This window comes from Conger conger, chromosome 9 (genome assembly GCF_963514075.1).
Source record: "Conger conger chromosome 9, fConCon1.1, whole genome shotgun sequence".
NCBI lineage: Eukaryota > Metazoa > Chordata > Actinopteri > Anguilliformes > Congridae > Conger > Conger conger.
Genome location: NC_083768.1, coordinates 59,810,251 through 59,822,007, shown reverse-complemented (window position 1 = coordinate 59,822,007; position 11,757 = coordinate 59,810,251). Strand labels below are relative to the sequence as shown.

Sequence of the window (11,757 nt, the reverse complement as noted above, 5' to 3'; positions counted from 1 at the left end):
AATGCGCTGAGGTCTGCATACACACCTTTTTTACAGTGTAAAAGCCTCAGCGTTAGGTGAGGTGCGCTGAGGTGTGGTGTGAGCGTGGTGTCATTGCGCTGAGGTGTGGTGTGAGCGTGGTGTCATTGCGTAGTGAGAGCAACATGTGACCCGTTCTGTCCTTATTTTTCACATTTTGTTGTTTGTTCTGAAATGGAAATATTTTGTTGTTTGTTTCCTGTTGGGTCTCGAGTTTTAAAAGCTGTCAGTTACAGTGGGTGGAGCTGTTTCACAACAGATTCGGGTTTCCTGTGGAGTTGGGCGGGGCGACTAACCCCCCCCCCCAAAATACATAAATTCCCAACCAAAAATGAGAATGGAGTGTGGCAATGTAGCTCCTCCCCTTCCTGTCTGGCACACCTGTGCGACTTCACAGGAATGTAAATATTTGCTGGATTTTGGGCCGGTGAAAAAAAGACTCCGTTTGTACATCTCTGTTAAAAACATTATTCTTGTCAGTGATCCTTTGAATGTTTTTGTTGCTCTACAATTTACTTTGTTTTAGGTTTTTTTGGAAGTAGTGAGAAAATATTGTGGCGTGTTTTTAGTTTTTTTTCTTAACTGGGAGTACAGAGTTGTTTGAACAGAGGACGGCACTCTGTACTGCCACCTGCTGGGACTGCACTAAAACTACAGCCAGGTGTGATTCCCCTATAAGGGGCTGCTGTAGGCTACTTCCTGTCTGTGTGAACACGCACACGCCACACCAGCGCACAGCGGACAGGGAAAGGGTGGGGGGTCAGGGGTCACAGAAAGGTGGTCTCCGTACTCAGGCATTGTCTCTGCTGGTTTAAGGTCCTGAGATTGTAACATTTATTTTATTTTATTACTTTTTCTTCATTCCTGGTAGAATTTTACTTAATTTGTGATCAACCTCAAAATGAGTGAAATGTAGGTTTGTGTTGTGTGAGACCCATCTCGCTCACACAAAACACTCAAACTGAGAAACGGATATATTGACTGGGCACCTCCAACCTACCTTGTGTAAACTACATTACCCATAACCCCCCTCCAATTGTTATGTTATTGCTGTACTACTTTAACCTGAACAGATTGTAGTTTCTTAATTCAATTGACATGATTGTACTTTTTTTCTCAGCATGATTGTAAGGTTGCAGATTTGGAGCTTGGGAAAGGGGTGTCACCGAAGTGATGGGGATTGTGGGATTGTGGGATTGTGGGGGTGTCTGGTATAAGGCTGTTGATCTGAGGTGGGAATGGGGGAGCAAGGATCTATATTTTGGAATGTCCATACCACCCACCCTGTCTCAGTTCACTGGCTCCTGGGCGTGTTACGAGAACTAGGGCGAGCCAGATCATAAGTGTTCACGCTTTTGTGACTATTGTAATGTCTTGGTGGAAAACTGTTGTGTTGCGCAACCTATAGTTGAACACATGGACCACCTTTCAATGTGTACCTGACGATATACAAAACAAATCTCAAGTACTGTATTTTATGAATATAAATATAACACCCAGGTCTTTATTGGAAGGCGTGGGAAGCTGGTCCAATGTATTATATGATGTGGTCAGGTATATAACTTCAGAAATGAGCATTTTAATCGCAAACTAATCTAGTTTGGGCTCTGTCGCCTGTGTAGGCCCACCAGTGAAGTGTGACTGCGTTTTTGTTGCGTTTTTGTTGCGTTCTTGTTGCGTTCCTGTTGCCAGAAGCGGTGAGCAGGGTGGTATGGTTGTCTGTCAGAACCGGGGAGCAGCCAATCCAGGGTCAGAACCGGGGAGCAGCCGATCCAGGGTCAGAACCGGGCACAGCTGATCCCGGGTCAGAACCGGGAACAGCTGATCCAGGCTCAGAACCGGGCACAGCTGATCCCGGGTCAGAACCGGGCACCGCTGATCCCGGGTCAGAACCGGGCACAGCTGATCTCTTGGTCAGAACCGGGCACAGCTGATCCAGGCTCAGAACCGGGCACAGCTGATCCAGGCTCAGAACCGGGCACAGCTGATCCCGGGTCAGAACCGGGCACAGCTGATCCAGGCTCAGAACCGGGCACAGCTGATCCAGGCTCAGAACCGGGCACAGCTGATCCCGGGTCAGAACCGGGCACAGCTGATCCAGGCTCAGAACCGGGCACAGCTGATCCAGGCTCAGAACCGGGCACAGCTGATCCTGGGTCAGCGCTCTCTTGCTATGGTATGTCCCGTTTTTTTCCTGTGAACGCCGCGTAACATGATTTAGATTTACATTAAAAAACGGCATATAAATATATACATACATAAAAATACACCAATATTAATAAATGTGTATATGCAGAACTTTGTATGAGGATGTAATTTTCTTCATTAACAAAGACTGTTTCAGAGGACTCTGCAGTGAGTATAAACATAAAGGTGTGTCATTTTATTTCTTTTTGAATGCACTTTTTATGAGACGATGGTGTTTTAAAAGCTGGATTAATTTTAAACTTGAATTAAAGTATCTCCATTTGCCATTTCCTAGCAACACTAGCTAATCACACTGACTAACTAACCACACCAAACTCCTTGCTCTCCTTCAAAACAACCACAAACAGCACCATCTGCTGGTCAGGGGTCGTACTTCAACTAGAAAATCCAGTTTCAGTTTAACTTGGCCTTATTTGATTCCGAGAAGCGATTGTTTATAGCCAGCTTTTACACATGTAGGGAATACAGCGCCTCATAATGACTTAGATCCAAGCTCACATCTATTGACAGACTATCCCCTATATTCATGAATGTGTGAAAACAGATAACTTGGAACATAAGATGTGTCCTTGTTAGCCCTAAACAAAGTTGCATTTCAACTAAATGTACAGGAGCTCAGGGCGGTCCAATCTTATCCAAAACGGGCCAATGTGGGCGCAGTTTTGTTTTAGGCAATCAATCAAGACCCTGCTAAATAGGAACAAGTGTATTAGTGCTGCGCTTAAACAAAACCCTGCACCTACACTGGCCCGTTTTGGGTTTGGGTGCCCCCTGACACACAGCCCAGAACATGCCCTGCTGATTACACACAGCCCAGAACATGCCCTGTTGATTACACACAGCCCAGGACATGCCCTGTTGATTACACACAGCCCAGGACATGCCCTGTTGATTACACACAGCCCAGGACATGCCCTGTTGATTACACACAGCCCAGAACATGCCCTGTTGATTACACACAGCCCAGAACATGCCCTGTTGATTACACACAGCCCAGGACATACCCTGTTGATTACACACAGCCCAGAACATGCCCTGTTGATTACACACAGCCCAGAACATGCCCTGTTGATTACACACAGCCCAGAACATGCCCTGTTGATTACACACAGCCCAGAACATGCCCTGTTGATTACACACAGCCCAGAACATGCCCTGCTGATTACACACAGCCCAGAACATGCCCTGCTGATTACACACAGCCCAGAACATGCCCTGTTGATTACACACAGCCCAGAACATGCCCTGTTGATTACACACAGCCCAGAACATGCCCTGTTGATTACACACAGCCCAGGACATGCCCTGTTGATTACACACAGCCCAGAACATGCCCTGCTGATTACACACAGCCCAGAACATGCCCTGTTGATTACACACAGCGCAGAACATGCCCTGTTGATTACACACAGCCCAGAACATGCCCTGTTGATTACACACAGCCCAGAACATGCCCTGCTGATTACACGCAGCCCAGAACATGCCCTGCTGATTACACGCAGCCCAGAACATGCCCTGTTGATTACACACAGCCCAGGACATGCCCTGTTGATTACACACAGCCCAGGACATGCCCTGTTGATTACACACAGCCCAGAACATGCCCTGTTGATTACACACAGCCTAGGACATGCCCTGTTGATTACACACAGCCCAGAACATGCCCTGCTGATTACACACAGCCCAGAACATGCCCTGCTGATTACACACAGCCCAGAACATGCCCTGTTGATTACACACAGCCCAGAACATGCCCTGTTGATTACACACAGCCCAGGACATGCCCTGCTGATTACACACAGCCCAGAACATGCCCTGTTGATTACACACAGCCCAGAACATGCCCTGTTGATTACACACAGCCCAGAACATGCCCTGCTGATTACACACAGCCCAGGACATGCCCTGCTGATTACACACAGCCCAGAACATGCCCTGCTGATTACACACAGCCCAGAACATGCCCTGTTGATTACACACAGCCCAGGACATGCCCTCTTGATTACACACAGCCCAGGACATGCCCTGTTGATTACACACAGCCCAGAACATGCCCTGTTGATTACACACAGCCCAGGACATGCCCTGTTGATTACACACAGCCCAGAACATGCCCTGTTGATTACACACAGCCCAGAACATGCCCTGTTGATTACACACAGCCCAGGACATGCCCTGTTGATTACACACAGCCCAGAACATGCCCTGTTGATTACACACAGCCCAGAACATGCCCTGTTGATTACACACAGCCCAGGACATGCCCTGTTGATTACACACAGCCCAGGACATGCCCTGTTGATTACACACAGCCCAGGACATGCCCTGTTGATTACACACAGCCCAGGACATGCCCTGTTGATTACACACAGCCCAGGACATGTCCTGTTGATTACACAGCCCAGAACATGCCCTGCTGATTACACACAGCCCAGAACATGCCCTGTTGATTACACACAGCCCAGAACATGCCCTGCTGATTACACACAGCCCAGAACATGCCCTGCTGATTACACACAGCCCAGGACATGCCCTGTTGATTACACACAGCCCAGGACATGCCCTGTTGATTACACAGCCCAGAACATGCCCTGCTGATTACACACAGCCCAGAACATGCCCTGTTGATTACACACAGCCCAGGACATGCCCTGTTGATTACACACAGCCCAGAACATGCCCTGCTGATTACACACAGCCCAGAACATGCCCTGCTGATTACACACAGCCCAGAACATGCCCTGTTGATTACACACAGCCCAGAACATGCCCTGCTGATTACACACAGCCCAGAACATGCCCTGTTGATTACACACAGCCCAGAACATGCCCTGTTGATTACACACAGCCCAGGACATGCCCTGTTGATTACACAGCCTATCTGTGGCAACACGCTGACTCCCCAGTAGCTTCTATTGGTTGCATTTTCTATGAATATTTACTGGACGGATGGGTGAGTGATCTCAGCCCTTTTGAGTGCCTGTCTCTCCCTGGTCTGGCCCAGGGACCCACAATCTGCATCCTGACTTCCAGGCCCTGCCATCAAATGGAATCTGCTGTTAGTGGTTTCCATCCAAAGTCAGAATATTCAGGCAAGTAATGTTTCAGTCATGTGTATATAGCATGTAAAATGCCAATATCCTTATGTACGGTACTGTTCATTCGAATGTGTGTCAAATCAATGCCAACCTCATGTTATTAAACAATTGGCAAAGGTGCTAATTTCACAGTAGTAAACCTGAAAGACTATTTTTTTGGTTGGTTGAATGAATTGTTACAAAGGAGCAAACATTATTCCCCTGCATATCTCTGCAATATTCATAAATTAATAGAGAGAGTAAAGTTATTTTTAAACTGCAGATTGGAAACAATATCTAAATTGAATATTTATTCGTTATTTTTAAAACTGCCAAAACAGAACGTAAGCATTACTTTGTCGAGTCCGTATTTCGGGTACTTACACCAACAGAATAATGATCATTTTTGCGTAATGCCAAGTCTAGTAAAGTAGACCGATTCGCGAGCTAAGCAAATCTCGAAATAAACCCTCGCTGGCAGAGAGACCATTCAAGATGGTGTGCCAGTCGCCTAGCAGTCTCCATGGAAACGCCGTGGAGTTCTTGGTACCGACTGCAAGATGCCTGATTCACGAACGGGACGTCTGTCCGCGTCAGTATATGTGCCCGAGGTAACGATCAAAGAGGTTTGTGTATATATGCTGTGTTACTCATACCTTCGATAGGTATTTAAAAAAGAATATGTCGTTTTGAGCATTGTCTTGCACTCTAAATTTCGCGGGTTATGTTTATATAGATTACATGGCCGTTTCGGCCGTTTAAGTAACCACTACTTAAAACGTCAGTCGTTAATACGTCTTGTCACATTGTCAGATAATCCCCCCTCTAAACTGCTAGTGGTACATACAGGACATCATGTACGTGAAACAGCGAACTGGTTCATCTGATATCATTGTATCCCCGATTGACCCGGTTTGACGTCAATGGCGTCATCTTTAAAAGCGAAACCCTTAGCGTAGTATGCTACCACCGGAGGGCAGTATTCACCTACGAATGAGACGGAATAAACTGGAATAAACTATTTTTGTGTTGCTAACCCACAAACCCCACGGGCACATAAACAGAATACGGAAAATCTAGCGAGCCAGAATCACGCTTTTACGTGTCAGGGAAAAGTACTGCGAGAAAGAGAGGTCGTTTTTTCAGCGTGCACAGAAGATGGTGGTCCAACTCCAGGTTTAGCATAGCGTTCATCAACATCGTCCGACTTCAGTGCTGAAGGGGCTCTGTGTCTGCTGGTGCTCGGTGTGTTTCAGAAGTTTGACACGACAACTCCTACCTAATGCAAAACTGCTGGACTGAGGCTTCCTGGCCATGAATATACCGTATTCTCAGACTATTGAGCTCTCCAGCCCAGAGCAGATCCACACAGTGAAATATATATTTACACACACACACACACACACACACACACTCAAAGGCCTGGAGGAGGAAAGAAGATGTTTTCACTGCGGCAGAGCCAGCACTGCATTAATGAACCGGACAAAGGGTTGTGGGTTCAAATCCCTGGTGAGTACGACTGTTCTAGCCCTGATCGCCGTGCCTCACCTGAAACGCTTCAGCTCAAATGGAGCAGAGCTGATGGGAAGCTTTTACAGGCGCATAAACAGTAAACCTCAAAACACACACATATGCATGCATGCACACATACACACGCACACACACTCACACACTCACACTCACATACACCCACATACACACACGCACACATACACACACACACACATGCACACACAAGCTGACACACAGATACACACATACACACATACGTACACATGCACACACAAGCTTATGCTGCGTTCCATTTGTACTGGGAAGTCGGAATTTCCGAGTTCCCAGTCGGACATTTCAACTGGAACGCCCCCTGAGGTGGGATTTCCGACTGGGAAAGTCGGAAGAACTGAGTAACCCCGAGTTAGAAATCCAAGATGGCTGCTCCGTGCGTCAACGGTTAATAAAATCTCTCGTAATGTATTATTTAGCGCTTCTGTTTTGTTTTTGTGTAATTAAATAAGTGGTATACGTAGTACTGTCCAACGTCTATCTGTGGACATGTTACTATGGTGTTTGTATGTATAGAATACCGTGTAATGTGGTGTTTTCAACTGGTATTGCTAACAATGGCTACAACGATAGCAACAATAGCACTGGAGGCGTCCATCTTGGTTATCCGAGTTGTTTACTGGAATGCGGTCAACTCGGGTGTGACGTCATTCCCAGCTCCGACTTCCGACTTCCGAGGTAAATGGAACGCAGCATTACACACACAGATGCACACACAGACACACGGACACACGCATGAACACACACATACATGCACACACATGCACACACACAATCACACACATACACATACATGCACACACACACTCATGCAAACAAATGCGCGTGCACACACACACATGCACACACAAGCTTGCACACAGAAACACACACACATGCACATGTGCACACACAAGCTTACACACACGCACGCGTGCACACAAATACACACACACATTGCACACACAAGCACACATGCACACACACACAAGTACACACGCTCACATACACAACATTACAACAAGATCAGAAGCAGTTTTTTGAGAATCTTGTATATTAGTGTAAATAAACAAAATACTTTTTAAAACAACAGACTTCCAGGGAGGTCTCCAAACCATTTTTTATTTTCAGAAACAAAACATCATCAACATCATCCTCATCATCATTGACATCATCGTCATCATCATTGTCTTTAGTGCAACTTTAAACATTGTCTTCCCAGCTTGGTTAATGCACTTCACAGCAACGACATTCAAACCTGTGCAAATCCACTGTGGGTGCAGCATGTTAAATATCGTACATCACACCGTTCAGCCATTTAAAAATGGACGCATTCACTCCCCCTCTCATTCTACACTGTCTGGGCCTTAGCGCTTAGCCGCTAATGCGCTTAGCTGCTAACGCGTAACGTACTGTGTTTGAGATCGGAGCTGCTCTTGTGTCAGACTGCCAGGTCTGTGTAAGCACTGTGATTGGTGGGTTTTACTGCGAGGTCTGTGTAAGCGCTGTGATTGGTGGGTTTTACTGCGAGGTCTGTGTAAGCGCTGTGATTGGTGGGTTTTATTGAAAGGTCTGTATAAGCGCTGTGATTGGTGGGTTTTACTGTGAGGTCTGTGTAAGCGCTGTGATTGGTGGGTTTTCCGCTGAGGTCTGTGTAAGCGCTGTGATTGGTGGGTTTTACTGTGAGGTCTGTATAAGCGCTGTGATTGGTGGGTTTTACTGTGAGGTCTGTGTAAGCGCTGTGATTGGTGGGTTTTACTGTGAGGTCTGTGTAAGCGCTGTGATTGGTGGGTTTTACTGTGAGGTCTGTGTAAGCGCTGTGATTGGTGGGTTTTACTGTGAGGTCTGTATAAGCGCTGTGATTGGTGGGTTTTACTGTGAGGTCTGTGTAAGCGCTGTGATTGGTGGGTTTTACTGTGAGGTCTGTATAAGCGCTGTGATTGGTGGGTTTTACTGTGAGGTCTGTGTAAGCGCTGTGATTGGTTTGCTCTCCTCAGTACATCACTCTCGCTGCACTTGTGAGAAAAGTTCTTTTTTGTCACTTCTGTGAAACCGTAAAACGTTTCAATATAGGCGTACAACATCTGTAAAAATATCAGCAGTCTGAAAATATACAACTTTTATCCTTTATACTGGAAAATATTTAGAAGCTTTATATATTTATATATATAATAATATATTATATAAATATACTGATAGCTTTTTATTCTTTTTTGAAAGTTTTTTTTTTTAACACTGAGAAGCACACACCCACAGTTTTGAGAGCTAATATCCACAATGGCGCATAAAAAAAACAAAAACGTACAGAATATATAATATCCCCCCTTGTCAGACTGTGGGGGCCTGCCCCCTCTCTCCCCTCCCATGATGCCTCAGTCGTGGGTCTCTCTGGCCTACAGCTGATTGTCTGTGCAACGCCCATGAGACAGTGAAGATAACTGTGTGAGGACCCTGCAGCCACTGCTGTGGCTGCTAGCCTAGTGCTCTTTACAGTGTGTGTGTGTGTGTGTGCGTGTGTGTGAGAGTGTGTGTGTGTGTGTGTGTGTGTGTGAGAGTGTGAGTGTGTGTGAGTGAGTGTGTGAGTGTGTGTGTGTGTGAGAGAGAGTGTGTGTGTGTGAGAGAGTGTGTGTGTGTGTGTGAGAGAGTGTGTGTGTGTGTGTGAGAGTGTGTCTGTGTGTGAGTGTGTGTGTGAGAGAGAGAGAGTGTGTGTGTGTGTGTGTGTGTGTGTGAGACTTACTGAAATATACATGGTCCTAACAGAGATAAGACATTCCTTGGTTCTTTTTTTGTAACAGTTCTGGAAAAGGACAGAACGACCGGTACAAATGCTTTAAAAATAAACAACCGAGACTCAAATGAATACAGAAAGAAAATGACAACAGAAACAGGATCGACACGCGCCTGCATGCTGCATACTGCTTACTGCATACTGCATACTGCATCTGCTGTGAGTTAGCGGGAGAGGCTCGCTCTCTGTCATTAGCAGGCCATAGCAGCAGCCGGAGCACGGCGTTCTGCTAAAGGAAATATGAAATATGAAATATGAAATTAGAATTCCTGAAAAACAAGGAGGAAGCTCAGGGCCTCCCCGGGGAGTGGGGCTGGTCTGAAAAGCTACTTCATGTAATTCCTGAAAAAAGTTTTTATTTATTTTAAACTTAAGTTCTAAACTTGAGCCGAAAAGGGCTAACATCTAAATTGTCTGATTTGCCATGCAAAACTCAGTTTAGTTCAGGACTAGGCTTAATCTGCGTTGGGAAACTGGCCCAAATGTTAATGTATAGTGTTTATATTGCACGTTATGCAGACCCCTGCAGTGACATCACATCTTAGACAGGTTTCCATTGGCTAGTGTTTTAAACACCGCATCACAGTCACAAAACTGCCAAAAGGTGCCAAAACGCACCCATCTTCAGCCACCGTGTCCATTTCAGGGGACATCAAAATTTGGGGAACCCCCAGAGGACAAGGTCTACCTGAAAGGTCTCACTATGATACACAAAGAGGGACAAACATCCCATAATATCTCTCCACAAACTGGGCCCAGCCAGACCAGAGTACTATCCATGATTCAGTCAATTTGAAAAACATTAGTGCTGTATACACATGCCTGATCATGAAAACAAATAAAACCATAAAAACTGTGCCATCATGATGCGTGTCTTTGTGTGTGTGTGTGTGTGTCTGAGTGTGTAAGTGAGTGTTTGTGTGTGTGTGTCTGAGTGTGTAAGTGAGTGTTTGTGTGTGTGTGTGTGCGTGTGTGTGTAAGTGAGTGTTTGTGTGTGTGTATCTGTGTGTGTAAGTGAGTGTTTGTGTGTGCATGTGTGTGTAAGTGAGTGTTTATGTGTGTGTGTCTGTGTGTGTGTATGTGAGTGTTTGTGTGTGTGTGTGCGTGTGTGTGATCACCTGTCCAGAATGGCAGCATCCGAAAGGATTTCACTGTTTTCCAGCAGTATCTTAAATTCAACATTACAAGTCAGCTAGCTTCACTGCAAAACATAGACAACGACTGAATAGAACCGTTTTTTCTGCTTGTTTTGGGTTGAAGAGGCTACCGAGAGTAGTGGGAGTTTGAGAAACATGCCTTCTGTTTTTTTAAATGTCTTTTTCTCTCTTTTTGGAAACAGTACCTTTTTTTCCCAGGCGTAACTGAAGTCTGAAGTCACTGGCATGACACTGGCTAGCAAAATGACACGGTTCTAAAACGATCACATAAGCACAATAGACAAATAATAAAAATTAAAAAAACAGGATAGATAAAATTCACAACAACAACAACAACAACAACAGAAAAACAATACCAAAAACGAAATAAAATTGCTATTCACATGTACCCGCATTGTAGGAATGGTTCGAGCCGAGACTAGGCCTGGCACACGACTCCTACATAATGGAATGAATTGACAGTAGTGCTTCATAGAGTTCTGGGGGTGCGTTCCCCGTGTGGTTGGTAGAGTTCTGGGGGTGCGTTCCCCGTACGGTTGGTAGAGTTCTGGGGGTGCGTTCCCCATACGGTTGGTAGAGTTCTGGGGGTGTGCGTTCCCCGTACGGTTGGTAGAGTTCTGGGGGTGCGTTCCCCGTACGGTTGGTAGAGTTCTGGGGGTGTGCGTTCCCCGTACGGTTGGTAGAGTTCTGGGGGTGCGTTCCCCGTGTGGTTGGTAGAGTTCTGGGGGTGCGTTCCCCGTACGGTTGGTAGAGTTCTGGGGGTGCGTTCCCCGTGTGGTTGGTAGAGTTCTGGCGGCGACCGTCAGTCCTCGAACACCTCGAGGAAGAGGGGGGGGAAGAGTTCGGTGGGACACTCCACCTTCATGTGCAGGAAGCGGCTGGCGTGGCAGGCCCCGATCATGCGCAGGTCCGTCACCTTCATCAGCAGCTTGGGCCAGAAGTGCGCCACCTTGTGTTTGCGGTAGTT

General features: G+C 46.3%; 1 protein-coding gene across 3 annotated transcripts in view; it reads right to left on the bottom strand.

Moving 5' to 3' along the window:
- Positions 1–7,940: 7,940 nt before the first annotated feature.
- Positions 7,941–11,757, bottom strand: part of thrb (thyroid hormone receptor beta) — a 74,519-nt gene continuing 70,702 nt past the window's right edge. For all 3 annotated transcript variants that reach the window (XM_061254646.1, XM_061254648.1, XM_061254647.1), the window contains exon 10: positions 7,941–11,757. This exon is cut by the window's right edge and continues 77 nt beyond it. In XM_061254646.1, coding sequence (XP_061110630.1) covers positions 11,593–11,757 — 165 coding nt within the window. In that variant the 3' untranslated portion in view covers positions 7,941–11,592.